General features: G+C 39.2%; 1 protein-coding gene across 1 annotated transcript in view; it reads right to left on the bottom strand.

The window, feature by feature from the left end:
* LOC119743148 (ERO1-like protein beta) overlaps positions 1-20965 on the bottom strand; it is a 32459-nt gene extending 11494 nt beyond the window's left edge. Inside the window, exons 1-8 of the mRNA XM_038219515.1 lie at positions 20712-20965; positions 14640-14759; positions 12965-13048; positions 10549-10605; positions 8667-8838; positions 6849-6969; positions 5288-5349; positions 413-505 (exon numbers count right to left, since the gene is read on the bottom strand). Of these exons, the coding sequence (XP_038075443.1) occupies positions 413-505; positions 5288-5349; positions 6849-6969; positions 8667-8838; positions 10549-10605; positions 12965-13048; positions 14640-14759; positions 20712-20831 (829 nt within the window). The 5' untranslated portion in view covers positions 20832-20965. The remainder of the gene's footprint in view (positions 1-412; positions 506-5287; positions 5350-6848; positions 6970-8666; positions 8839-10548; positions 10606-12964; positions 13049-14639; positions 14760-20711) is intronic.
* Between the last annotated feature and the right edge of the window lie 4380 nt (positions 20966-25345).

Here is a 25345-nt window from a genome sequence, read left to right as displayed (position 1 = left end):
TGTGTAAACGAGATTTCAGCTTCCTCCATCAGGTAAAGATATAAAAACATTGTTGTAATTTGTTTCGCTACGGCAGCAGTTTCTGTTGAGTTTACGTCGTTATAGCTGTTAAGCTAAAATATGGTCCATGAACATGAACACAAAAAAGTCTGGAAATATCGCCGAAAGAAAGTCACAAAATTGGAGCATTTTAACTGTTTATTTCGTTAAAAAGGTATTTATTAATGGGAATAACAGTGTGAGGATCCGGTCTTCACTGCGTGATAATGACCGGGTGTGGGGGTGACCGCTGTTAATGGACCTCGACTTCGTCTCGGTCCATTAACAGCGGTCACCCCTAAACCTGGTCATTATCACGCAGTGAAGACCGGCTCCTCACACTGTTATTCCCTTATTTATAAACAATACATACCAGATAAGAGATAATTAGCACAGAGATGTATGTTGATGCTGCTATGGAGACCTGATACAAGCCGATAGAACACCCTCTTTTCCAGACACATTTCTGTCAAAAGATATCAAAGGGGAAATTAGGACAGCAAGTTGAAACGGTTTCTTTCTGGAATGCGAATGCATACACCGAAGACCCTGGTCTGTTAAAGTGAAGTCAAACTGTAAGTGTACTGAAAATAACATGGTTTGTTCATGACTCACGTACACACAAATTTAACAAAACTAAAACTACATACCTCAGCGTACATAAAGAATGCCATACTATAAAGTTTTCAACATTTACACAGATTTTTTTCTAAAGACAACTTCAACAGATTGCATACATTCCTCACAAGGGCAGACCACTATTTTTACATTTCAGTACTATGTGGACAACAAACACAGTTCACAAACTGGAATCATGCGGCAGCTTTTTTGTTTAAATCAAACCTGTGAAGGTCATCTTATTGGAGTATCAATGAAAAAAAGACTGGTGCCTGTTACAGGGACACTGCTGGTCTATTTGTTGTGTCAGGGTACATGTCCAAGATGTCGGAGGCTATCACGTATTGGAAGATTAAAGCAATGTAAACCTGTGAAGGTCCTCTTATTGGATTATCAATGAAAAAAGACTGGTGCCTGTTACAGAGACACAGCAAGTCTATTTGTTGCATCAGGGTACATGTCCAAGATGTCAGAGGCTATCACGTATTGGAAGATTAAAGAAATACAAGATACTTAACTAACTTTTGTGTCCTCCATTCACAGGATGCAAGATATAGTTCAGGACAAAACAAAAACTGAAGTTTAAAAAACTCATGTTTGCATGCCTTGTATTTTCATGATCCATGTATGGAATTATATCTGGATAGCCATGGAGCTCAGTATAGCACAATGCACATGAAAGCTTTTGTCAAAACAAGCTTAAATTTCCTACAGAAAAATGGCTGCGTTATTATTGGAAAAACATGCAAGGTATATGAACTAGGAGAAGTCTCAGACCCTTTCTAAAAACAAGTAGGCTCACAAAATTATACTCATAATAGCACTCGTCTAAAGTTGCTGGTCTTTATCACTATTATTTTCCCTTTTTACAGGCAGCTTTTACAGCAGAGAAAGAGTGTCATCTGCCTTGAAACATCAAAACATTAAGACCTGAACGAGGGCCTTGTTTTTTTTTTGGTTTTTTTTCATCTTCTTTTCTTTTTCTTTTTCTTTCTTTTCTATTTTTGTGAGCCTTAAACTTTACAACAAACATGCTTTGCAACCAGTCAAGCTAACATCTAACTGCTCTACTGCAAAATGCACAAATCTTTAAATACATGTAGCACAATGGATGGCGATGGTTTGGGGACTATTTTTTACCTTTCAAGTATTTGGAAACTGCGGGGTATCAGATGAGGGCAACAGGGGAGAAATTAAAGACGGGGATTAAAATGTTAGGTGGGTTAAATAAAACAAAGCTTAGCCAAAGCAGGGGGGGGGGCTTGCAGTAGGGGGTTCTAGTCCACTCATGTATGAAAGAATTCACAGGCTTGCTACTTGGGCCACATCTGCATTATTTCGCTACGGTTTGCACTCACACTCGTGACTATGGAAGCGGCTGAGGCCGCTTCCCATAGACACATGTGTTACTGCTAGCCATAGCCAAGTCAATTTTTACCTAAGGTAAGCACCGTTTCATGAAATTGGATGGTATGACTATAGAAGGTTGTTGGAAATGCAGTGTTCTAGCCATGTCCTCACTTTTGTAAGTTATCACACTTCAATCACAAGTCACTCAATGAGTGCGTTCGATTACTTCCCCAAGCTTACTCGCGCCTGCTCCTCGCGTGAAGACAGACATGCGCAGTGGAGCTAAATAAACAAACGGTTTCGGATAAAGTTTCGTGCAAGAGCTGGAAAGTTGAACTTTGACATGACACTGAGGCTGCATCCGAATCAACTGTCTAGAGCTAGGTCTAGGTCTGCGCCCATCGAAAATACGTGGGGACGGGCTGACAATAGACGTAGCTGTAGCTCTGGAAGCACACAGCCTGAGATGAGGCGCTCGCCGGACCTCACGTTGGCAGCCATGTTAATTGCATGGCCTTATGGTATACTTACCTTAGTAACCGGGTCGGTCACTTGGGCCAGGCTCGAGTAAGCGCGAGAAGTCACGTGAGAGGTCAATCGAACGCTGTCGCGCTTGCACGAGTAAGCGCGGTGGAAGTAATTGAACGCACTCAATCTCAAGTCAAGTCACATGCTATTCTCACAAACTGTGCCAAAGGCATTCTGTTGTCATTTTAAACTCTATTACTTGAGACCTTACTTGTGATATGACATGTGATGGACTTGACCTCAACTACACACATTCCTTAAAAACATTTAGCCTTTCATCTTGTGGTCTGCTCGCTATTAAAGGGAGAAACTTCAAACGTTTGTTTCACAAAAACCACCATTGGCAATTTTTTCTTATGTTTTTGTTTTTGCTTTTTTTGTTTTACTTGCAGTATTTTTCTTTTTGGTGATTACCTACTATCTTTGGGGAAATGATGGTGTTATGATGTGTAATGGGAAAATTGTAAAAATGGGAAAATTGCATAAGAAAAGGCTTAATCATGAACCAAATCAAAAATGATAGTTTATCATAAATTAAGAAGTCATGCAGCAGAATAATTTAAAGGGAAAGATACAACATTTGCAAACATCACAAAACAAAATGATCAAATTATCAGAAAATACCTTACTGGATTGCTAGGGAATGAAAGTCTAAAGCATTCTGTAAAATCGTGGCTCCTGGTGTGCTGACATTTTCAAGAAATATGGTATTTTTCCAACGCTGGTCGGCCGACCAGCGTTGGAGAAAACTGGCTTTTTTCAAAAACTGCTCCTAATTTTTCATAATTAGTTATGCCGCATTTTCTTTACAATTGAATACACACCTGTGAAGGGGTACAAGCCTGCTAGACTGATTCTCTGACCTTACAATTCCCCAAAGTCTATAAATTCTCTGTTTCATCTTTAGTAGGGTCAGGGAACCAGACTGCAAGAACATGAATGGTTTTCTTTGTTTTTCCAGCATCTACAAGCCCAAAACGTGAAACAAGTCACATACTAATCCTCCAAATCCATTTATTTCTGAAAATTGCAGTAAAAGCAAATGTTGTACATTCCCTTTAAATATCAAATGGTAACTGAAACGAAAAGTTAGTCCTTGAAATTACTACATAAAACTGTCAAACAATTTCATAATTTTAGCAATGGAAAACTGGGGACAAGGACCGAGGAATCAACCAGCAACTGAAGTGTTGAAAAAATGGGAGGAGAAGGGTAGTGGCGTAGCCGAGGGGGGCCCTGGGGGCTCCCCCAGGTGCCCCCCCCCCAAAAAAAAAATGCCGCTTGCCCAGAAAGTGTCTTTTTATAGTATCTTTTTATTAAACAGAAAAGGAATGTAGATGACTATTTGTTTACTCGATTCTAATTCCCTTAACTGTACAGCTTGTGGAAATGTGAATAAATTGGTATGGAAAAAAAGAGCACCAAAAGAGGCCCCCCTCCCCCTCCTCTGTTTTTTGACTTAGCAGCACATTGAAACGTAATGCACATGTATCTCATGAGCACATAAATGAATATCCGTCCAAAATCCTATCAGTCAAGTCGCTATACATGTCAAAGCCAGCAAATGATAATTAAAATGAAACACTATAGGTCCATCACAAGCGGGCGCCACTCAAAAGACAAAACACAACCGTCTACATGTACTGACTTTTCCTCAAGTCAACCCTCAACACAGCCTTGGTTCTTCAGACAGATTACACAAGGGCACAACTGCAAGATCAACATGGTGCTTAGCCTATTAACAATATTGGTTTTGGGTTTTTTGGGTTTTTTTTGGCATTTTCCACCACTGGAGCCTGACATAGTGCACAGAGCCATAGGTTAACACAAGTAACATTTGTGGGTAACTTTGTCTGATTTAGGCCCTACTATGATAGCAGTTGTGGCAATTTTTCCAAGGCTTAAACAAAATTAATAAATACCTTGGAGAGTTGATGGTTTCTGATTGGTCGAGAATCGATTACGTGGCCGGTCATTAACGGTGATAACGGACCGGCTTCAAAGATCAAGCGAATAAATGGCCCCTGAACCAGCATTGATCAAGCCCCGTTCAGCCCCATGCAAGCCAATGATTGGTCAAAATATAGTAACAGTCCTGCGGTAGCTTGTAACAATAGAGCACTGCACATGCGCTCAACCCCCATCGCGTGAGACTGACGCGCGCGTACGTAACACAGTTGCTAGGGATGTGTGCGTGCGCGCGCGTAAGGAAGAAGTTTTGAAACGACATCATACAGCAGTGCAGTATATACTAAGGATGTTTACGACGAAAGCGTAGATCTACGATCTTCGTCTCGGTCCATTAACAGCGGTCACCCCCACACCCGGTCATTATCACGCAGTGAAGACCGGATCCTCACACTGTTATTCCCTTATTATCATTGCAGCTCCATGCAGACGCACATGTACATGTAAATCAATAAATACAATAAAAGAAAAACTGTCGGCTTGAATCAGAGGAATGCAACAGCATGCTGCAGCCATGTGTTAATGATTCCATTTTATCTGCAGACATTAAGGCTTTTCTGAATTACTTGGCTACAGTTGAAAATTACACATGCGCCTATGGTAGTGGCTGCAGCCACTTCCCATAGGCGCATGTGTTAATTCCAGCTGTTAGCCAAGTAATTCAGACGCAGCCTAACATCTGCCAGCAATTGGATACTCTGGCACCAATGAGGGTTCCTTTGGAAATTAACACTTCAGGGAACTATATCAAGATGGATGCAGCTAGCACCTTGGAGGCCATTACCTCGGACAGACTTGTCTGTGAGCAGCGACTTGTACCCCTCCGAGTTGGCAGGTTGGTCAGGTCTGTCAACGATAGGAAAAAAGACAAGCGAAGCTTAATCCAGAATGTACATTTTCTCTACGATAGTTCATAAGGATGGTTTGATGTCACAAAAGCATTCACAGCTAACTTCACTTCGGTTGAAATGTGTTCAACTATACAAACTACAAATTAACATTGCAAATACTTGCCGTGATATCAACAATTTCCATAAGGGGATTTTTGGAGGGGCAAAGATTGAGAATAAAGAATAACGCTTCCAAGAGTGTTTAATATTATCAAGTCAGACAGGTGTTCACATTTACAAAAATTTTGAATTTTCTACTTTTATTTCGGTTACACCTTTTACTACTGCATTTTATTGATTAGCGCATTCTCTTAAGTTTTACTCTTGGCCTAAAATCATAGTACTGTACTATCAAAGACTGCTGTTTTTAAACTGAATACAACAATCACCATTAGCAACATCATTTTGACCTACATGTAAGATAACCATTATTACAAAAATTGTCACAGACTTCCCCTTACTGGATGGTACCATCCTCTTAAAGCAGAACCCCAAAGTGCAAACAATTAATCATCACGGGACCCTAACAACAAAACAGGCTTTTCAACACTATTGTCTCGCCTACCAGTGGTGAAATCAACCCGAGTCCACCTTGGCCAAAATCGGATTCAAATCAACACGGGAAGGCAAGGTATACCTTCCACTTACACTTGAACAGGGGTCAAGCATAGATTTTTGATTTTCTACCGAGGTCAAGCCTCTCAATTTCCAATTCTTCTTGTGTAGAGTGTTGGACCCATGTAGAAGCCATGTTGTTCTCTTCCTAGCCAGAAACAGGGGGGGGGGGGTGTAAAAATCTCGGAGTTTGACCAGTGTCCAGCACAGAGATTTTGGATAGTGTGAAAGGGCAATGAGAAGTGGTTTCTTTAGCTTTGGTCAAGGTATTCAACGATAATGTCCGATGGTCGATGGCCGGCATTACTGTAGCCGCAAGCTATGCACTCACAGGAGTACTGCACGAAGCACGTACAGCGACCTCACGTGGTTAGGCTACAATATACAAATCAGTTGGTGCTGGTCAAACCCTTGGAACCACCATTCACCTTGGCACATATTTTCCTTTATTTTGTCACTGGATTTCCATCGACGACCTCATATGCGAATAAAGATGCGATTATTATTCAGTACTTGGTCTTGGAGGCTCATATGTTACATGGACAGAGAGCTGGATAGTGTGGCTACACTCTCCAACAAGTTTGGAGTCTGTAGATCCAATATAACTTGATATAAATCCAGCGACAAAATAACAAAAATTGCCCAAAAAAGACCAGCATAAACTGATTTGCATATTGTAGCCTAGCCGCGTGAGGTTACTGTTTGCGTTAAGTACAGTATGTGTGAGTGCAAAGCACGGCTACTGTTTAAATGTTAGCGGCCGACCATCTATCATCAGACACTATCGTTGAACGCCTTGACTGAGGCTATCGTTTCCCTGAATGTAGTCATGGTGCTTACTTGAAACAGTTCTCATTGTAAATGCTGTTCCAGATCCGCCAGGCTGACTCCCCTTTGTAGCCAGTGTATCTCTCGGGGTTTAGGGTCATGTCTACGTACTGCATGCCAACTGACTGTTCATCTGTGGACACCAAGTTAACATCGAGAAAATTAAATGCTTTTGTCCAGGAAATGCAAAATAAAGGACGAGTGTTGTAGTCAAGTCTGCATGCGTCAGCACAAGTCACTTGCAAGTCCAATCTCAAGTCAAGCTATTGAAAAGAGCTGTTTACAAAGGCATTCCTTTGGAAGTGTAATTTGCCCCTGTTTCGTGCTACCTGACTTGTGATCTGATGTTGTGATAGACTTGTGATTGACTTGTGAGTGACTTGTGATTGGCTTGTGATTGACTTGTGAGTGACTTGTGATTGGCTTGTGGTTGACTTGTGAGTGACTTGTGATTGGCTTGTGGTTGACTTGTGAGTGACTTGTGATTGGCTTGTGATTGACTTGTGAGTGACTTGTGATTGGCTTGTGATTGACTTGTGAGTGACTTGTGATTGGCTTGTGGATGACTTGTGAGTGACTTGTGATTGGCTTGCGGTTGACTTGTGAGTGACTTGTGATTGGCTTGTGGATGACTTGTGAGTGACTTGTGATTGGCTTGCGATGGACTTGTGAGTGACTTGTGATTGGCTTGTGGTTGACTTGTGAGTGACTTGTGATTGGCTTGTGATGGGCTTGTGGTTGACTTGTGAGTGACCTGTGATTGGCTTGTGGTTGACTTGTGAGTGACCTGTGACTGGCTTCTGATTGACTTGTGATGGATTCGTAATGAACTTATAAATGACTTATGATGGCCCTATGATTGGCTTGTGATTGACTTGTGATGGACTTGTGATTAACAGGCAAGCCGCTTAGAGGACAATGTTTGTCCCCTGTTACTTGCTACCTTACTTGTGATTTGATGCTGTGATGGACTTGTGATTGCCTGTGATTGGTTTGTGATTGGTTTGTGATGGACTTGTGATCCACAGGCAAGCCGCTCAGCAGAAAATTTTGCTAAGTAAATTTATGCGCTAAGCAGAACTCAGCTGGAAACCAGTCACAGGCAATACACACCGCATGGCACTTTGGCTGGTAACCTGTATTTGCTAAGCAAATATTTTCTGTGCTGAGCAGCAAATACTGCAAAGCCAATTTATATATGCTCAGCAAAGCTGAGACCAGTCACAAGAAATATACACAACACAACCTTGTTTCCATGAGTACGATCTTGCCGCACCATATTGGTTCCCATCATGCATTGCGCGATCTAAAACCCCTGGAATTGTGTAGTTTAAATGTGGCACTATTTGGCATATTAAAATAAGGACAGCAGTCAATGTGTTTAACACTTGAGGCAGTGCTTAAAATTTTGAAAGATTTTTTGGGTAGAATCAATCCTTTTAAACATGAGATTTCAACCTCGCGTTATAGAGCAAGGATTTTATTAAATGTACATACCTCTGTCGTCCCTTTACAAGACAAGATACAGGGTTTTTGAGAGCGAAACACAAGATTTACAGAATCCATATCCTCATGCATTGCGCAGTCTTGAAAAAAAATGTTCGTACATGACGTGACGTGCAGGAGATAACGCGAGCGCATATCGGGCGTGCAGTCTTCGAAATAAACATGCAGTAGGCTCTGAATAGTCAATAAAGGTTGTTTACGCATTTTACATGGCCAGGGGTTAGTGAAGGAATGCGCACGTAGCCAATGGAGTCGAGGCTGTGCACATAATTACATTTTGGCTGGTGCCAATTTTTACATTTTTTTTTCTTTACTGTGACATACCATCTAGCTCACAGAAGTCTGCAGAGTTGTCGTCATGCTCGGTCCACGTCTTGAAGGCAGCCTCGCTCTCCTTGCTGATGGTGGTGTCTAGGGCACTCAGACGGATTTCCTCATCACTCCGCGAGTCACATGACCCATCAGCATTCCCCCCTGCTTCCGGCTCCTTTAAGTACTGCACAGGGTTTAGCCAATACCAGTAAAATAACATCTGAACACCAGTTTATAGAGGGCTGCAGAACATGTACTTTTATTCCAGGCAGCAAATATGTGTCATTTTCCAAAAGCTGGATTCGTCTCCCCTTCTCAGCTAAAGATAATTAAACAGCCTTAATTAAATGATCACACTTAATGGCATATAGGATCATTTGCTTATTCAAGCATTTTTGATCGTTTACAATAATAACACCACTCAAAATCCAAAGAAGAGTGTTGAAAACCTAACCTGTTGAAGTTTCACATTTCAAGAAAAAATTAAAAATCATGCACAACCTTTTGATGACGAAATACGTTTTTATCGATTACACTCTATATTTCCAAAAATCAGTCCATTTACTGATCTTTGGAAATCACCTACATTTCTTTATTTCTTCTGAATGACAGAAAGCCAGATGGAATAATTTCACGGGGTGTCTATTACCAGTACAAGCTTTAATCCAAGTCAGCTTTTTGATTTTGGGATAAATGGAAATGATTCTATATATGCCTTTATACTCATACACTTGGCCTCATATTATTGTTGTTTGATGTTCAGTAATAAACAATGGACCTGATAATGAGTCTGGGTCTCTCATGTAAGGAAACTGAGAGCCTCCATGATTCCTGAGTTTGCTATTTGATCCCAGGTCTGAGTTAGGAAAATCAGTCTAGAAACACTACACATGACCAAAAATCAAACCAGTGATCCAGAAAGACAAGCCTAGCCTTTCTTCACATGTTCAAGAACTGCATGTGAGCCTTGGTACCAGATCTGAATAGCTTTCTAGGAAATGCCTCCTTTCTTAATGATTTTTTCTTGTAATTTTCATTGGTGCTATATGTCTACAGCAAATTCAACATCATAATACGTCATTTAGATATGTGATATAGGGGACCCTCCCCCCTCTTTTGTGTTGGTCATTGTGTTCTCAGGATCTCAGGAATTGTTTTGAGATATCTAGGCGGATGTGTTAGGTAGTAACAGTCAAGAGTGTGTATACAGTATTGTGCACGGTATAATACATGTACATGTCACACAAAAAATGATTGAAACTATACCAATATATCAACAAAACCTAGTAAAGGGGCATAAGGCCCAAAAAAAAAAGGCTCCGGTTTCTGATATGCGCGCGCGTCGCCGTAGCCATGCGCGTCGGCAAAATGAAAAAGTTTTTTTTTCAATAAAAGATGATGTCTCAAAACCGCCAAACTCACTGGTTTGACTGGAATCCTGCTGCTGCACAATTTTAACGTGTTTTTAGATTGGGTTATGGTCGAGAATAAGCTTTATGTGGCCTCTCTGGACTCCCATATATTTCCACTAAGTTTAGTCGGGCACCATTTGCAGTCATCAGCTGACATTTGAAGCAAAAAAATCAGGTAAAAAAAAAAAAAAAAGCCGCGTCGCCGCACCACTTTTTGGGCAAGCTCCATACCAGAAACCGGAGACCTTTTTTTTTTGGGCCTAAAGTATTGTAATCAAACACAGAAATCTGAGGAGAACATGTAATTTTGGAAAAGCAAACATGGGACATACATGTACAGGTTCATGAAGTGTGGCATCTCAATCACACTGCACTTCAGTATCTACAGCATTAATAACTTTATATACCTACTTTCATTTCATTTCATTCAACTCCAAACAGAAAGTTTTAGATTTTTCTGAATCATTTTTTTCATGACTTACCTTTTCTTTTCCATGAGATATTTCTTCTTTGTCTTTCAGACCACAGGGTACTTGGTCCTATGGGAAAGATAAAAAAGAAAGAGAAAAATCTTCAACTTAATAATCAATCAATCATAATTCTTTTAAAATATAGGGGAAAAAATACTTCAAAGCATATAATTGGAATATATATTTCAGACTGCAAAACTGCATTTCCACAGAGTAGTAGACCTCACAGAAACCTTCAACTCATGATTTTTATTGTCAAGTTATTGATTCTTAATCTTCAGATATGAGTTTGCCAGTGAATACCTATGAAAAAGGTTATTTGCATAAACCGATGCCCTGTATGATACATCAGTAGGCTTAATTCACATCATAAGAAAAATCAATATCTGCGAGTCAGATACGAATAAATACATTAGCTTTAATGGTTGTCCTAGGGTCATCTTTAGAGAGACAGTAACAGCTTTCGTGAATACTACACAAAAGTGTGCATGTTTGCCTGTACATGTATGTCAGCTATTTTACAGCATATCCAATTACTTAATCCAAGAAAATGTGTACATTTGTGTCTCTTTTTCGGACAGGTAATCTCTGGAATGCTTGGTTGTTTACGCATGTTTCAATTAGTGTCCACATTCGGAAGTTCACAATATCTTGTTCCATAACTGTGGGGACCGCATACTGTTGAGCAATAGTTATTATGGCTACGGAAGACACTATCATGACTATGGGGACAGCAAAAACTCCCTATAGCTCATTCCTAATTTCCCTGACAACAGAAACTTTCCCCATAACGCAGCTTCGGCTAGGGCACATTTCAAAGTTAAGTGTGCAACATATGTGCGTTGTCAAGCATTCGATACATGTACATGCACATTGCACATGTACACACACGTACACTCAGTTATTAGAGCAAAGTGAAAAGGTAGGCCTACGTGCAGTTTCCACTACAACTAACTATTTACTGACCTGTACACGTAGAATCTAATTATGGATTTAATTTTGTTAACAAAAAACAAACTTGTATTCACAGTCATTGCATTTTAAAATGGCCCTAAAAAGACCCAATTAATTGCTCTTACTTTGTTAGAGATGCTAGAACACTGTCCAAACTCACTGCATGGTAGTGTATTCTGGTTACCATAGCAACCAATTTGTTAATTGCAAAGACCATATGTACATGTATGAAAGCAATTTAGAGCACTTCTGTTAAGTGAGCACTGCACCACTTACAGACAATAACATGTACATGTATGTACATGTACATGCTACTGCGTCAATAAATAACGAGGTTTACTTGAATTATTCCCGAGTATAATATAAAATAAATAAATCGTGACCCAACAATTTGATATTTTTTTGTAATGAATTTCAACAAGTGCATGCACGTGCCTGAAATAGACATTTTCGTCACTTAGTTTCACAACCACCCTTTCAAGCACACTCAAATGTACACGTACATGTTTGTATATTAAATACTGAATAGATAATAGAATATTGCTGGCAGGTTTTTAATCACTTCCAACGAAAGATTCACCGCGCTGCACCACTGCATACATGTATCAGGTTATTAAATTCTGATGATCAATGCATGACCACACATTCGTTTAATCTCACAAGACGTGTATTAATTACGCGGTCTTATTGTCAACCTGTATTCTACTGTGAAAACTGTTGTTAAATACTAAAGGCCAAAAAAAATAAGTCTCCGGTTTCTGGTATGGAGCTTGCCCAAAAGTGGTGCGGCGACGTGGCTTTTTTTTTTTACCTGATTTTTTTGCTTCAAATGTCGGCTGATGACTGCAAATGGTGCCCGACTAAACTTACATGTAGTGCAAATATATTGGATTCCAGAGAGGCCACATAAAGCTTATTCTCGACCATAACCCAATCTAATAAACACGTTAAAATTGTGCAGCAGCAGGATTCCAGTCAAACCAGTGAGTTTGGCGGTTTTGAGACATCATCTTTCATTGAAAAAAAAACCTTTTTCATTTTGCCGACGCGCATGGCTACAGCGACGCGCGCGCATACCAGAAACCGGAGACTTTTTTTTTTTGGCCTAATGTACATGACATATGTTTCTTTCATCTTTCCTCATTACATTTTGGTTTACAGCAATATTTTGTACAAGTTTTAGGAAAATTCTCAGATGCAATGGTGTGGAAACTTCAGGGGAATTTTATTATTAAAAGGTACAAAACAATGGTCATATTAATAGGAAGTTGATATTTCAAACAGTCCATGTTTTATTCATGGATGTAAACTCTAATTCTAAAACAACAATGAAATATAGAAACACTCTTAGCAGTTTTAGCAAATCCCTATCATCTAAGATTGTTTTGACTGTGTTTATATTTTCATGCACATATGGTTCAGCTTCTAACATGTCTAATGATGAATCGATAATCTTCCAACTAAGCTTACGTACATCTGGGCACGGGCAGACAGCACAGCTCTCTAGAGCACAGGACCCATCGTCGGGCCAGAAGGGACATGTCTTGTCAAGGTTCACCTTTAAAATTGGAAAACAACAGACTGCCTGTGATACTCCAGGAAAAAGAAAGATTTGTTGAAAAGCAACAATTCAAAATATTTCTTCAACTCAACAAAAAGGAGAGGAGAAACAAACACTGGTATTGTAGAGACTGGCATTTAATTCTGGTACAACAGAATGTCTACTTGTCTGAAATGAGTGCAGGCTCATTTTAATGCATGTTCCTAACGATACAGTATGTTTTAAACAATTTGCTGACGTTTTACTTTCATTTTTTATTTTATTTACTTCAGATATATAAACAAATTGTGCATAGATCTCTTGTTTCTCTACAGTGTTGTATAGACATTGAAAAATATCAATTATTTTTTCTGGTAATGCAATGTGCTTATTTTTTGGCAAATTACACTATATGTGGTATCAGTCTACATGCTGGGTTAAACTCATCACATTGCAGCCTGCAGCTCAGGTCTGTTCAACTGTAACATGGCAGACTATTAACTTTAATACATGTGTCCCATGATCTAATAATAGCATCTGCACATACATGTATGCTACATCTATGCTTTGAAATGATGACATGTACCCTCAGTGTATTATCCCATTAGTCCGAGAAGCGCCCCAAAACGCCCTGCCTGTTACTCCCTGGACCGCCCAAAACTGCCCCAGCACTGTACATGGTTTCATGAATTCATTTGGGAATAAATACAATGTAAAGGTCAGTTTACACATAAACGACTTTGTCGTACATGTACAACAACGTTGCGTGCTTTCACTAATATGCACAAATCAATGAGCAAAAACGACGCACATCTTTGCCGCTTAAATGTGAAGGCATATTTGATCTGTGTACATTTATAAAAATGCGCGACTTGCTGACTATGTCATGCGACAAAGTCACGTACATGTAAATTGGCCTTAATATACATGTACAACGTAGTACAGGTGCTGATGGCTTAACACCAACCAACGATTATTAGTTACACACATAATTATGGAGTTCCTTTTGTAAATTTTGGTGCACTCACAAGTACTATTTTTTTTCCCTCTCTGCAGATAACCAAATCAACACCAAAGCTGTCGTCATAAGTATACATTCATGTACATGTACATGTACACGCGCTGCACTTTTGCTTTCCATATGGTAGCACTAGCAGGCACAGTAAGCATTAATGTTGAAAGGAATACACAAATGAATAAGAAATACATGTAAGTCAACTAAATTGAATGAGAAAAATCCAGGAATACTGAGTCCGCTTTGTCATGGGCATCAATTGGTGGGGGGAGGGGAGATAAGTCCCCCCACCCCCAATTTTAAAAGTGGGGGGATATCATATCGTTTGCCCCCCCCCCCCCTCCCCTTTTCAGAAGCGATTGACGCCCTTGCACTTTGCCATATACTTTTGTCTATTCCAAAATCTTTGGGAAACATATGGTGCATGAACACATACTTTGTGGAGCATCACAGTTGAAATCTGAGCGCCTTCGCCGTATAATGCCTGTGTGCCACGCTACAAACTGTATACTATTCATCTGGCCTTCATCTACCTTCAGTGAAAAATGGGATATACTTCAGGGCAACTGAATCTTGAGCAAAACATTTTGTTACCTTGAAAAATTTGAAGAAGTTTCGGGTCAGGAGGGTTCGCAGTCTCTCGTAGATTTTGAGGTTATTGAAGTCGGCGACTGATTCCACTTTACAATTGCAATCATCCACTTGGCCATCAAGCTGTGGAAAACACAAATTCTACAAATAACATGGTGCTTATAGCGCATTATACAAAAGGTCTCTAAGCACTTCTCAATTATAACCCCTTTTCGTCTGGCCATTAGACCAGTTTTTGCAGCTCAAGATCAGCGCATTCTATAGTCTTTACCTTCAGAGGTACCAGTTTAAACTCCTAGGTGGAGAGAGGCAATTGTAGTAAAGTGTCTTGCCCAAGAACACATACATGTAAAGCACCATGTTCCCCGTCAGGGGTCGAACCCACGTACCACGGCACGCGAGTCAAAACACCGTAACCATTGGACCACAGACTGACAGAGCTCAAATTAACTAGCAGATCAACAATGACATCAACACTGTTATCTTCTTTTCAGATCCAGTTGTAATGAAACAAGTCAGCAAAAACTTAAAATGGAAAAATATCATTGAATTCATTTTTCACACATCATTTAGTAAAATGTGTACACTGTACACTGTAGGACCTGCACATGTGCGCACAGACAGTCCTGTTCACACCGTCAAACGTGGAGGTCCTATTGTCCCTCTTTTGTTTGTACTCTTAACTTTGTACACGACCCCAATCGCGGACGTATGCTGGGAATCGTGGACGATATTGTTCTCTTTTGTTCTCTGGTATTTTTCGTCCACGGTTTGAATAGATGAACACGCCCACACATTCTTGTTCCATAACTGCGGGGACTACACACATGTTGTCCCATGGTACTATGGGGACGGAAGATGCTATGGGGACAGGAGAAAGTCCCCATAACTTTGTCCTAATTTCCCGCCCTTGTAAGCAGGGTGGATCCAGGTTTGGCTTAAACTCTCAAGACGGGTAAGTGTGTGTGGCTGTCTGTGATGTGTACAAAGACAAGCTGTATTTTATCCATTTTATGTACCAGTACATGTACAGTTTCTGAAACAGTTTCGTGCCTATGAATTCAAAATATCAAAGTGATCAATCTTGGTAATTCACACTGCCTGTGCAAATCCTATGACAAACCAAAATGTGTTGAAAAGGCCAGGTCAACCTGTACATATTTATACAAATGTTCAGTGTAGAAGGTCACGTAGAATTATGTTCTGAGTACGACCATGTCCAAAACAGGCTTCCACATTTGAGCTACAGCTACCAGTTCGGACATTTGTAGGTATGTCAATTGCATGTACACATATAGATTCAATTGATGAGATTGTCAATTTTAAAAAGAATTCTCACACTTGGATGAAAGGTCTGAAAGATGCATTTCTTTCTATCTTTTTCTAAGATTAAAAAAGTCTGAATTCAGACAAAAGTCCAGGCCTGCAATTGTTAAAAGATCTAAATGTAGATAATAGCTGTAGACAACATAATCGGACATGGCCTCTAACTTAAAAATCCCAAAGTGCTCCCTTTTCCTAACTGTGATATTTTTGGTCGAAGGACAAGTTGTAGAACCAGATAGATGGTAAAACTAATATACATTCAATTTTATTTCAACAAGAAAAAGCTACCATGCAAACCAAACAGATAAATTGACAATTTGTCAAGTACAATGCATGAAAGCTTTCACTGTTGGCAAACTGAAGACATCAATAAAATGTTGAACAGATGTTTTTGACAAGCGGCTCCAAATAAAAACCCTATCAACCAATCAAATTCTGCCAAGTAGAACTGTCAACTTTTTATCAATATTCCACTAAAAATAAATTTAGACAAGTAAATATCGTATGCTGTAAAAAGACAAATCCCTGAGAAGTTATCAATTTTAATTAATTTTTGCGAATCACAAATGAAATGGTGCAACAAAGCCCCTCTCTTAAAATGTATTTTGCACTGTACAAGCAATCTTACATGTAAATCTACACGTGTTCAATCTACACATAGGACAGAACAGTGTCAAATTTTGATAATCATAAATAAATTAATAGAATCATCATCAGAGTCCAATCACATTCGCCCACGTTTCCCAAGGACATGAAGGAAAACCAGTTTCAGTTTGTAATCAATCAATACTACACAGGTTGAGTCAAAAAAATTGAAACCCATATGTCGGGACCATTTTTTTAATGAAGTTCTGCATGTGGCATTTCCAGGATATGAAAGCCCAATTCATAAGCTTTCTTTTAGTACAAGAATCATTCAAATCACTCAAGTTACGGAATTTTAAACACAAACACCATTTTGAAGTTGTGTCCACGGATCACAAAAAAGGTAAGTGTTCTTTCAGCAAAACGAAAACAATTCACACAGGGATGTGTGTCAATTGTTTTCGTTTTGCTGAAAGAACACTTACCTTTTTTGTGATCCGTGGACGGAAGTTTAAAACGGTGTTTGTGTTTAAAATTCCGTAACGTGAAAAGTACATGAGTGATTTGAATGATTCTTGTACTAAAAGAAAGCTTACGGATTGGGCTTTCATATCCTAGATATTGAAAGTGCTGCATGCAGAACTTCACTTTAAAAAAATGGTCCTGACATTTGGGTTTTGGTTTTTTTACTCACCCTGCATGACATGGGGGTTCAAGCAATTAACCTGTAGCAAAAAACATGTACACAGATAATGAAATACATGTATCTGCCTTTTCTCAGAAAGTATATATAATTTGTTTTTAGTTTGTTTTTATAACATCAACATATATTTTTTATAATGATTCTTTTTGAACATATTTGTTTTTTATATTTTTTTTTTTATAATTTTATATTTTTAACCCAGTCCTGTAATTGGCAGTTTTTTTTCTGCTGTTGGATGTGGATAATAAATAAATAATATCATTTTGACCTTATTAATTAATTAATATGCTCAGCGTACATGTTCTTACACAATAACAGAATCACAAATTGTTAAATCTAGTTCTCATTAAACATACATGTACAATGTGTGTAAATGATATTTATCAATTGAGAAGGGATGTTGGGGTTTGTGTTGTGCTTTGATTACAGGTGGATTGGCATAATGTTAATCACAAAGTCTGCAAAAGGTGGAACGATAGATTCCATGAAATCGTTGCAGGCTGCAATACAAATGCACAAAATGTACGCCTGTATGAAACTTTGAAAGAAAGAAAGAAAGAAAGAAAAGTAGTTTTTGTAGTGGTGGGATTAAAATCTGGATATTTTAAAATTCGGTTTGAATTCCACAATTCAGTTTGGATTTTGGAAACCAGATATATTTGAAAACTAAGTAAAAAAAAAATTACGCATGGGCAATTCCATGAAGAATTGGACAAATTATTAAAAAAATGAAATTTGTTATATCTTTAGAACTACAAGTTTCACAACACCACGTGTGGTATCAAATTAAAGGGGACAACAAGATCTTTAATTTTAGTGGTGTGACAGTGAGATGGAAGTACGGTACATGCAGTTTACATGTAGCATGATTTAGGGTCCAAAAACGGGGGGGGGGGGGGTTGCTAAAATCTTTGATTTTTGGTACTCATTTTGGCACCTGGTTTTAACTTGCAAAACGCAGGTGTTATTGTGAGTTTTTGCTTTTAAGGGAAAGGTTCAAATTCTGTGCCAAAGGAGCTGTTTTGTTTGATTATTAGTTTCTTACATACATGTGTATGTTTAAACCGGTACTAAAGATGGGAGGACAAACTGTAACTGTAATCGGTCATAATTTGCGCCATAGTCTCTGCCCATTGGACTGGGTAAAACAAATATATGGAAAAATTAGTGACATATTATATAAAAGGGTTTCAACAGGTCAAAACGCAAATGATATTAGTCCCTAATGGGCAGCAAATGTGTACAAATCACATTGGTACTCTGTTACTTGCTACAGACAGAAAGCCAACATTTTGTACAGTAAAATTACAATGTACTTTTTCCCTTTGTCTGCAAAATCTTGCAATGACGTGTCGAGCTACATGTACAATTGACCATTGAATCATCCCACTTGACAAGTCAAAAGCTCTTACAAAGATTGAACATACTGTTCATGATCAAAGGCGTCAATCCCTTTTCAAAAGTGGGGGGGGGGCATACCTTGATCAGAACTAATGTGAGCGCGAAGCACGAAACCCTAATGGCGTGCCGGGATCCCGAAAATAATTGTATTCTACAATTTCTGACCACTTTACACATTTTTTCAGCAAAGATTATCATTTGAACATTATTTTTGAGTTTGGAGTCATTGAATTGGTTATTCTGAGCTATAGAATCTTATGTAGGCTACAATTTTTATTCGTGGACAAAAAAAGAGGGAGGGAACAAACGATATGATATCCGCCCCCCCCCCCCCCACTTTAAAAAGTCAACATACATATAGTGTCAACACACACAGAAGCGTCAACACAGCATCAACACACACAGAACTTCAGAAGCATCAACACAGCATCAACACACACAGAACTTCAGAAGCATCAACACAGCGTCAACAATCCAAAACGCATTTAAATTGACAAAAGCAGTGTTCAAACTGTGCACTATGGGCAAAAACGAAATTTTGGCATAAAATCAATAGGTTAAATGTCTGAAAATTGCAATTTTCAGTTCAAGAAAATTGGCTCTCGAGCTCTCCGTGCAGCTCCGAATTCGGCAGCCATGTTGCCTCAGGGGCAGCGCTGTGTCGATGCTGTGTTGACGCTGTGTTGACGCTTAATAGTACGACCTGTTGTGATTTCATATTCACTGGATGGGAAGCGGACCATTTTACAATTTCGGACTTTATTTCCCTTTTAAAAAAAAACCTCCAGAGCCACAAATCACACAAAGAAAATGTACTACTCTGTAATTTACATGTTGGAGTGAATTTAAAATTAAAAAAAAAAGAACAATATTCTTTTACTGAAATGAAAGAAAGCCGCTTAAACTGGCGATCATGTAGTGTACAAGGCCGATGTTTAGTTTCGATCAAATTACAGTCAACGGTGTTTTTATTACTCAAAAATTACCCTTTCAACAAAAAACAGACTTCTCTTACATGTAGTATTAAAAATGGCAATCGTGTTATGTAGGGCCCCTGTTTTGCTCAAATGTCAAAAGTCAAAAATGTTTTTTTATTGTTCAAAAATCACCTTTACAATCAAAAGCAGACTTTTTCTCAATTCCAATGATGCCCATTTTGCAATTTTGAACAGATTCTTGGGGTAGAAATCACGATTTTCCTGCGCGGTTTGTGCCTTGCGATTCAGCACGCCGTGCATGCTCACGGTACATCGCGCGGTGATAGCCATCTTTATTTTCGGGTCGCGTGTTGTCGCCGCGCTGTCATCGTCATTTTAGCCCAAAATTTCCCTAAAACAATCAACCCCCTGCCCTCTAATGACATACCTGTTTATAGCCCCATAAATTCACTGGACTACCTCCGTAAATAAAGGCCACACTTCCACCATGTAGGCCCTACAAAAACATGTCATAGCCTACTTTGTCAAATTTTAATTTTCACATTAAGGCTTAGTTTGTAGTTTATTTTTGCTTTAGAAGCATACTCACCCTCTTTATAGGCTAATCAGAAAATTGCAAACGTGTGCAAACAAATCTGGAAATTTCACAAAAAACAGACATCTGAAAAAGGCAGCACATTCTGATTAGCCTAAGCTAATCAATAAGCTTGACATGCTTAATAATAGTGACACCTTTTTTTTTGTAATTTTTGAACAGTTTCTTGGGTAGAAATTACAATTTTCTTACGCAGATTACAGTTGGTGCCTTGCGATTCAGCGGGCTTTGCGCGTGCACGGTACACACCGCGGTGATCGCCATCTTTATTTTCTCGTTGCGTTTTGTCGTTGTCATCATCATTTTACTAGCCTAGTACTAGTTTTTAATTTACCCCCAAATTTCCCTAAAATATTCAAAACCCTGCCCTTTAAATCTATGACATACCTGTCGCCAACTAGTTTGGTTGGTCAAATAATTTAAAAGCGGTATAGGAACCGGGCCCGTAGATACACGATCGCCCCTTAAACTAGCCGGCTACACTTCCAACATTGCATTGATGAATGGGGAGGGATAACCGGGCTCACCTCGCAAAAACACCGGTGCAACGCCCCACTTTTGTTGTGTTTCTGTGCGTCGAGCAGGACTGTATCCAGCAAACACACGAAGCAAAAACACAGCAGCATGAGCCTCATCACGTACACCATGTTGTTCTCTTCACTCTCTGTCAAACAATAACGGAAATATTCATGTTTATGTCATTTTTACACACGTGCAAGGACGTGCATGACGTGCAATACGTGACTTTGTAATCATCCGGTCTCGGTATGTTTTTAGAAAATAAGTGTGGTGCTTGTCCTCGTTTATAAACCGTTATTGGTCGTTGGGAAACCAGACATGTGTCAAAAGGTGGCGCCCTACACAGTTGATGGAATAATAAAATTGGGAGAGAGGCAACCTCGTCCCCAGTGCGTACTTTATTTCCAACATCGTTTCCAATAGTAATGAGAGAGAAGGTAGTGATGGGCGCGTACTGCTAGACACCCTGGGGACGAGGTTGGGAGAGAGGGGCTGTGATAAAGACACGTCATGATAATTATGGGCTAATTGGGTCAAGATTTGGGGGGGGGGGGACGGGGACCGGGACCGGGTTAAGTGTGGAAAAGTTGGAGCGGGCAATTCTTTAGGCTGGTGGAAACACTGTTTGGGCATAAAGCAACAGGTTTTGTTCAGGGTTTTGGGGAGGGTGAGGATTGCAAGGATCGAGTTGGTTGGAGGGGGGGGGGGCAGTTAATGACTTGCCTTCATCTCACAAGGTATTCCCCTTCACTCAATGAAGTTCCAAGAACTTAGCCACTTTCCTTGTAGATATTCATCTTATGCTGCATAGCAGCCATACTTTGCCAAACTGTTTGCTAAAATGAAAATTAAAGCTGGCATTCCGAAAAAAAATACCTCTTTAATCTCAACACTAAATTTAATATTAGCAGATGGTACAATTAAGCAAAACAAAGATGACGTCTCGTTTCTCTTTATTGTAATTGTAAAAATGCCATTTGTAGCGAAATCTGTTATCGACCACAGCTGAAAAGTGAAATTTATGTCACTGATGGTTGCCAAACAGATGGCCCCAGATTTATAAAACAAAAGATAGGTCTATAGACCCTTTTCATGGCAGCCATCTTAGAGGTGCAGAGCTTTTGCTCCACAGGGATACACTCAAGTAGCAAATTTTTCGCACATTGTTGATACATTCTGCAAGATGGCCGTGTCAACAGCTTCACACTGAATAAATACTACAAAAATAAAGATACACCGAGACAGATATTTAGTTCCCCTCTGAAGTTCATTCCTCATTTATTTCCAAAGTGGCAATGTTCTTAAGAGCCCCACTCGACAAGACCATTTCTTAATTTACAATGTGAGGTTTCATACATTTTTACTTTTTTTCTTAATCTGCCAAACAGGCGCTGATCGAAGGCTAACGTTTAATTCTTTTTTATTACAATTATTCATTAATGTACTAAAAGCAAAACTACAGCAGTGTAATAATAATTATAATATAAACTCGACTGCATTACATGACAAACCCAGTCAGCTAGGTCTGTAATCAGTAAATGTTAACCACAATATAAATTAAACAATCTCATGAACGTTGGATACTTTAGTGTGGGACTGTTGACTATTTCTACAACTAGATGTACCTGTGGTATATGTGAACAAAAAAACAAAACGTAATGGACAATGTTACAGGGGGTAGGGAATTACAAATATCACATCAGTTCAATATTGAAACACCACCTTATGAATATTCGTAATCGGCCAGGAATGAATAAAACACAGTTAGGATTGACTTAGACTGAGGAAATACTTTTTGATTTGACAGTTAATTTCAACACCATCCTGAATGTAAAAAAAAAAATGCACCGGGACTTTTAAGCATTATTACTTTGTGCTTGGGAAATCATTTTTTCAAATTGAGGATTATCCTTGTCGTTAATTATGATTTGTTCTTTGGTATCAAACCGAAACAAAACACATTTTGGGGCAATAGGCAATACAAGAAAAACAGGCCTGTATGATTATAATGAGTCCGTTTAAAGGGTATGGAAGTGCCATTTTTTACCTTTTAATACTACTAGACAGAGTTGCGCATTGGTTGTTCTGCTGATTTACTTGAATACAATTTGCTTAAAAATTACTTCAAGTAATATGCACAATAACACACATACTAGGGAATCGGTCATAACTCTGACGATAGATCTGAGCATTAATGGTTTTTCCCATAAAAAAAACTGGAGAAGTATCAACTGTTTGTAGTTCCATGTGCTACCAAAATGGTTAAATGTTATTTGGAAGAAATCTGGGTCGTTTAAACAGAGTATTTTAAAGATTTGTTAAGCAGGAATTAGTAAACAAGTGTAGATAATTTGGGCAGAACCAGAGGGGTTTCCCTACCCCTTTTCCAACCCCCAACCCCCCTGAAAAAAACCCAACCACCATATACCAAAGAAATTGAACTTTGACCCATCCTCTGGTCCCACCCACACCCCAGTACAGTTCACGGTCATAACTTACACTAATACCTAAGATACAAAATTTCCAAAGTGCGTTTCTGTATTTACATGTTTGTGTTTCTTTTTTATGTGGCTTGCACTACAATCGAGACAAGGACTTCATCAGCAAATTCACGCAACAAGTGTCTGACAAGACAGGAACGACGACGTTAACATGTAAGCCATAGTGCCATCCTTGAAAGCTGGTTGAGCAGAATGGCTATGGCTAATCTAAAGGCTTTGACCGCCAATACAAACAAAATCACATTCCTCTTCACTAATCTAAGAAAAAAAATTTTGTTGATGTTAAAGGGAATGTACATCATTGGCTTTTGTTGTAATTTTCAGAAATGAACTATTTTGGGGGTTAGTATAATAGATCAAATATTGTTACACTGACATATTTGCAGTTTTGTGTTCGAAAAATACTGGGGGGAAAAAAGAAAACCAAAAATCTACAAGTAGTCTGGTTCCCTGATTCCACTAAAGATAAAATGGATCAATTTATAGATGCCGGAAAATTGTAAGGTATGGAAACCAGTCTAGCTGGCCTGCACCCATTCACGAACATGTAACCAATAGCAAACACAATTTGGACTGGAGAAAAAAATGGTAAATTTGGAGCAGTAGTTGAAAAATAGTTAGGTTTTTCCAACGGTGGTCGGCCGACCACTGTTGGAAATTTATACAAAATACCACTTTTCTTGAAAATGATTTCACACCAGGTGCCATAATTTACAGGATGCTTTAGACTGTTATTTACCAACATCCTAGTGAGGTATTTCTTAAAAATGTGGTAGTTTTGTTTTTCAATGTTTGCAAATGTTGTATATTCCCTTTAAATGTGTCCCAAGCCTGAATGAAAAAATCTGTGTATTCATTGTTCATATTGCCTGAAACAGGTTACCATCCACTGACCAATACGGGCCTAATTTCATGGTTCTTCATCCCTGCTTACTGTAGCAGAAAATTCTGTGCTTATGGTAAGCGTGTTTCACAGGTTAGCGAGGAATTTTGGTTTCCGCGCTTGCGTACATCCTGTAACTAAGGATTCTGTGCTGACAGCGTAAGCACATAATTTTTCTGCAAGCGCGGTTAGCACATAATGGTGATCATAAGCACGGAATTCTGTGGTTAGCAGAGCCATGAGCCATGAAATTGGGCCTTGGACTTGCTGACAATGCCTACACACTGAAGCCGCTGGCCACCATCTTGGGACACCCATGACGCACGCGTAGTTGGTATTGGATTTTTTCTTCAGCGTTAAGGGGATGAAAATAAACATTGTATTTTCTGCCCTGCTTTTGACATTTAAAACAACCTATTTCCTAGAACTGGCCAAAATGCAAAGGATAATCAATGCTAGGGGAATAGTTGTTTTGAGTGAACAAAAAAAAAATCAACTGCAGAACATGACATTTGGGGGATCCAAGATGGTAGATGTGTTACTTCAAGGTGCAATGGACACTCAGTGGGTGGCAGCCAGTCCAGTTAGTATAGAAAACAGCACATGTACCAGCAGAGTCCATTCTATTCACCTGCACTGGTTATAAAACCAAGTCGTTGATTTGTACTGGAATTTCATTATTGTAATCATGAGCCCTGAGCCCTGGCTGCAACATGGAAACCATTAAGCCTAGTTTCCATATCGACGTAAGAAACGCAAACATGACCCAAACTGCAATGCAGACATATGGAAACATTTCATCCGGAAGTGTCGCTGACAACTCAGACAGACGCAAATTACCTGGCAGACGATCGGCACAGTTCCGCGTACTGTCTGAGCAGTCTACGTAGTCTGCAGAAGCTTAACGTTGATATGGAAACCAGCTTTTTTTGTAACTAAAAAATGCTGAATGTTCATCCTAAACTATTTGGAAGAATACCGCGACAAATTTTATTATGTTAAAAAAAGAGCAAATCACTACAAAAAGTTGCCCTCTTTTTGTCCGCATTTAGAAGTATTCCTTCACCCTTTATGGCCAAATGAACGTCTTGTTCTCTTTTGAGCCAAAGAGAAGGGGTAGTGAGGCAAGTTCTCGTTACACTGGAAAGCAAAAGCGAAGTTGATAGTGTCATTAATTATCGTGAAGTTTGCAGTTATCCTGACAAAAATCTGCTTTACACTGAAATTTTCCTGAAGCATCAACTGGCCCGTAACCTGT

The sequence above is a fragment of the Patiria miniata genome, unplaced genomic scaffold, assembly GCF_015706575.1.
Source record: "Patiria miniata isolate m_02_andy unplaced genomic scaffold, ASM1570657v1 HiC_scaffold_6, whole genome shotgun sequence".
Classification (NCBI taxonomy): domain Eukaryota; kingdom Metazoa; phylum Echinodermata; class Asteroidea; order Valvatida; family Asterinidae; genus Patiria; species Patiria miniata.
This window is presented reverse-complemented; position numbering and strand designations above follow the sequence as displayed.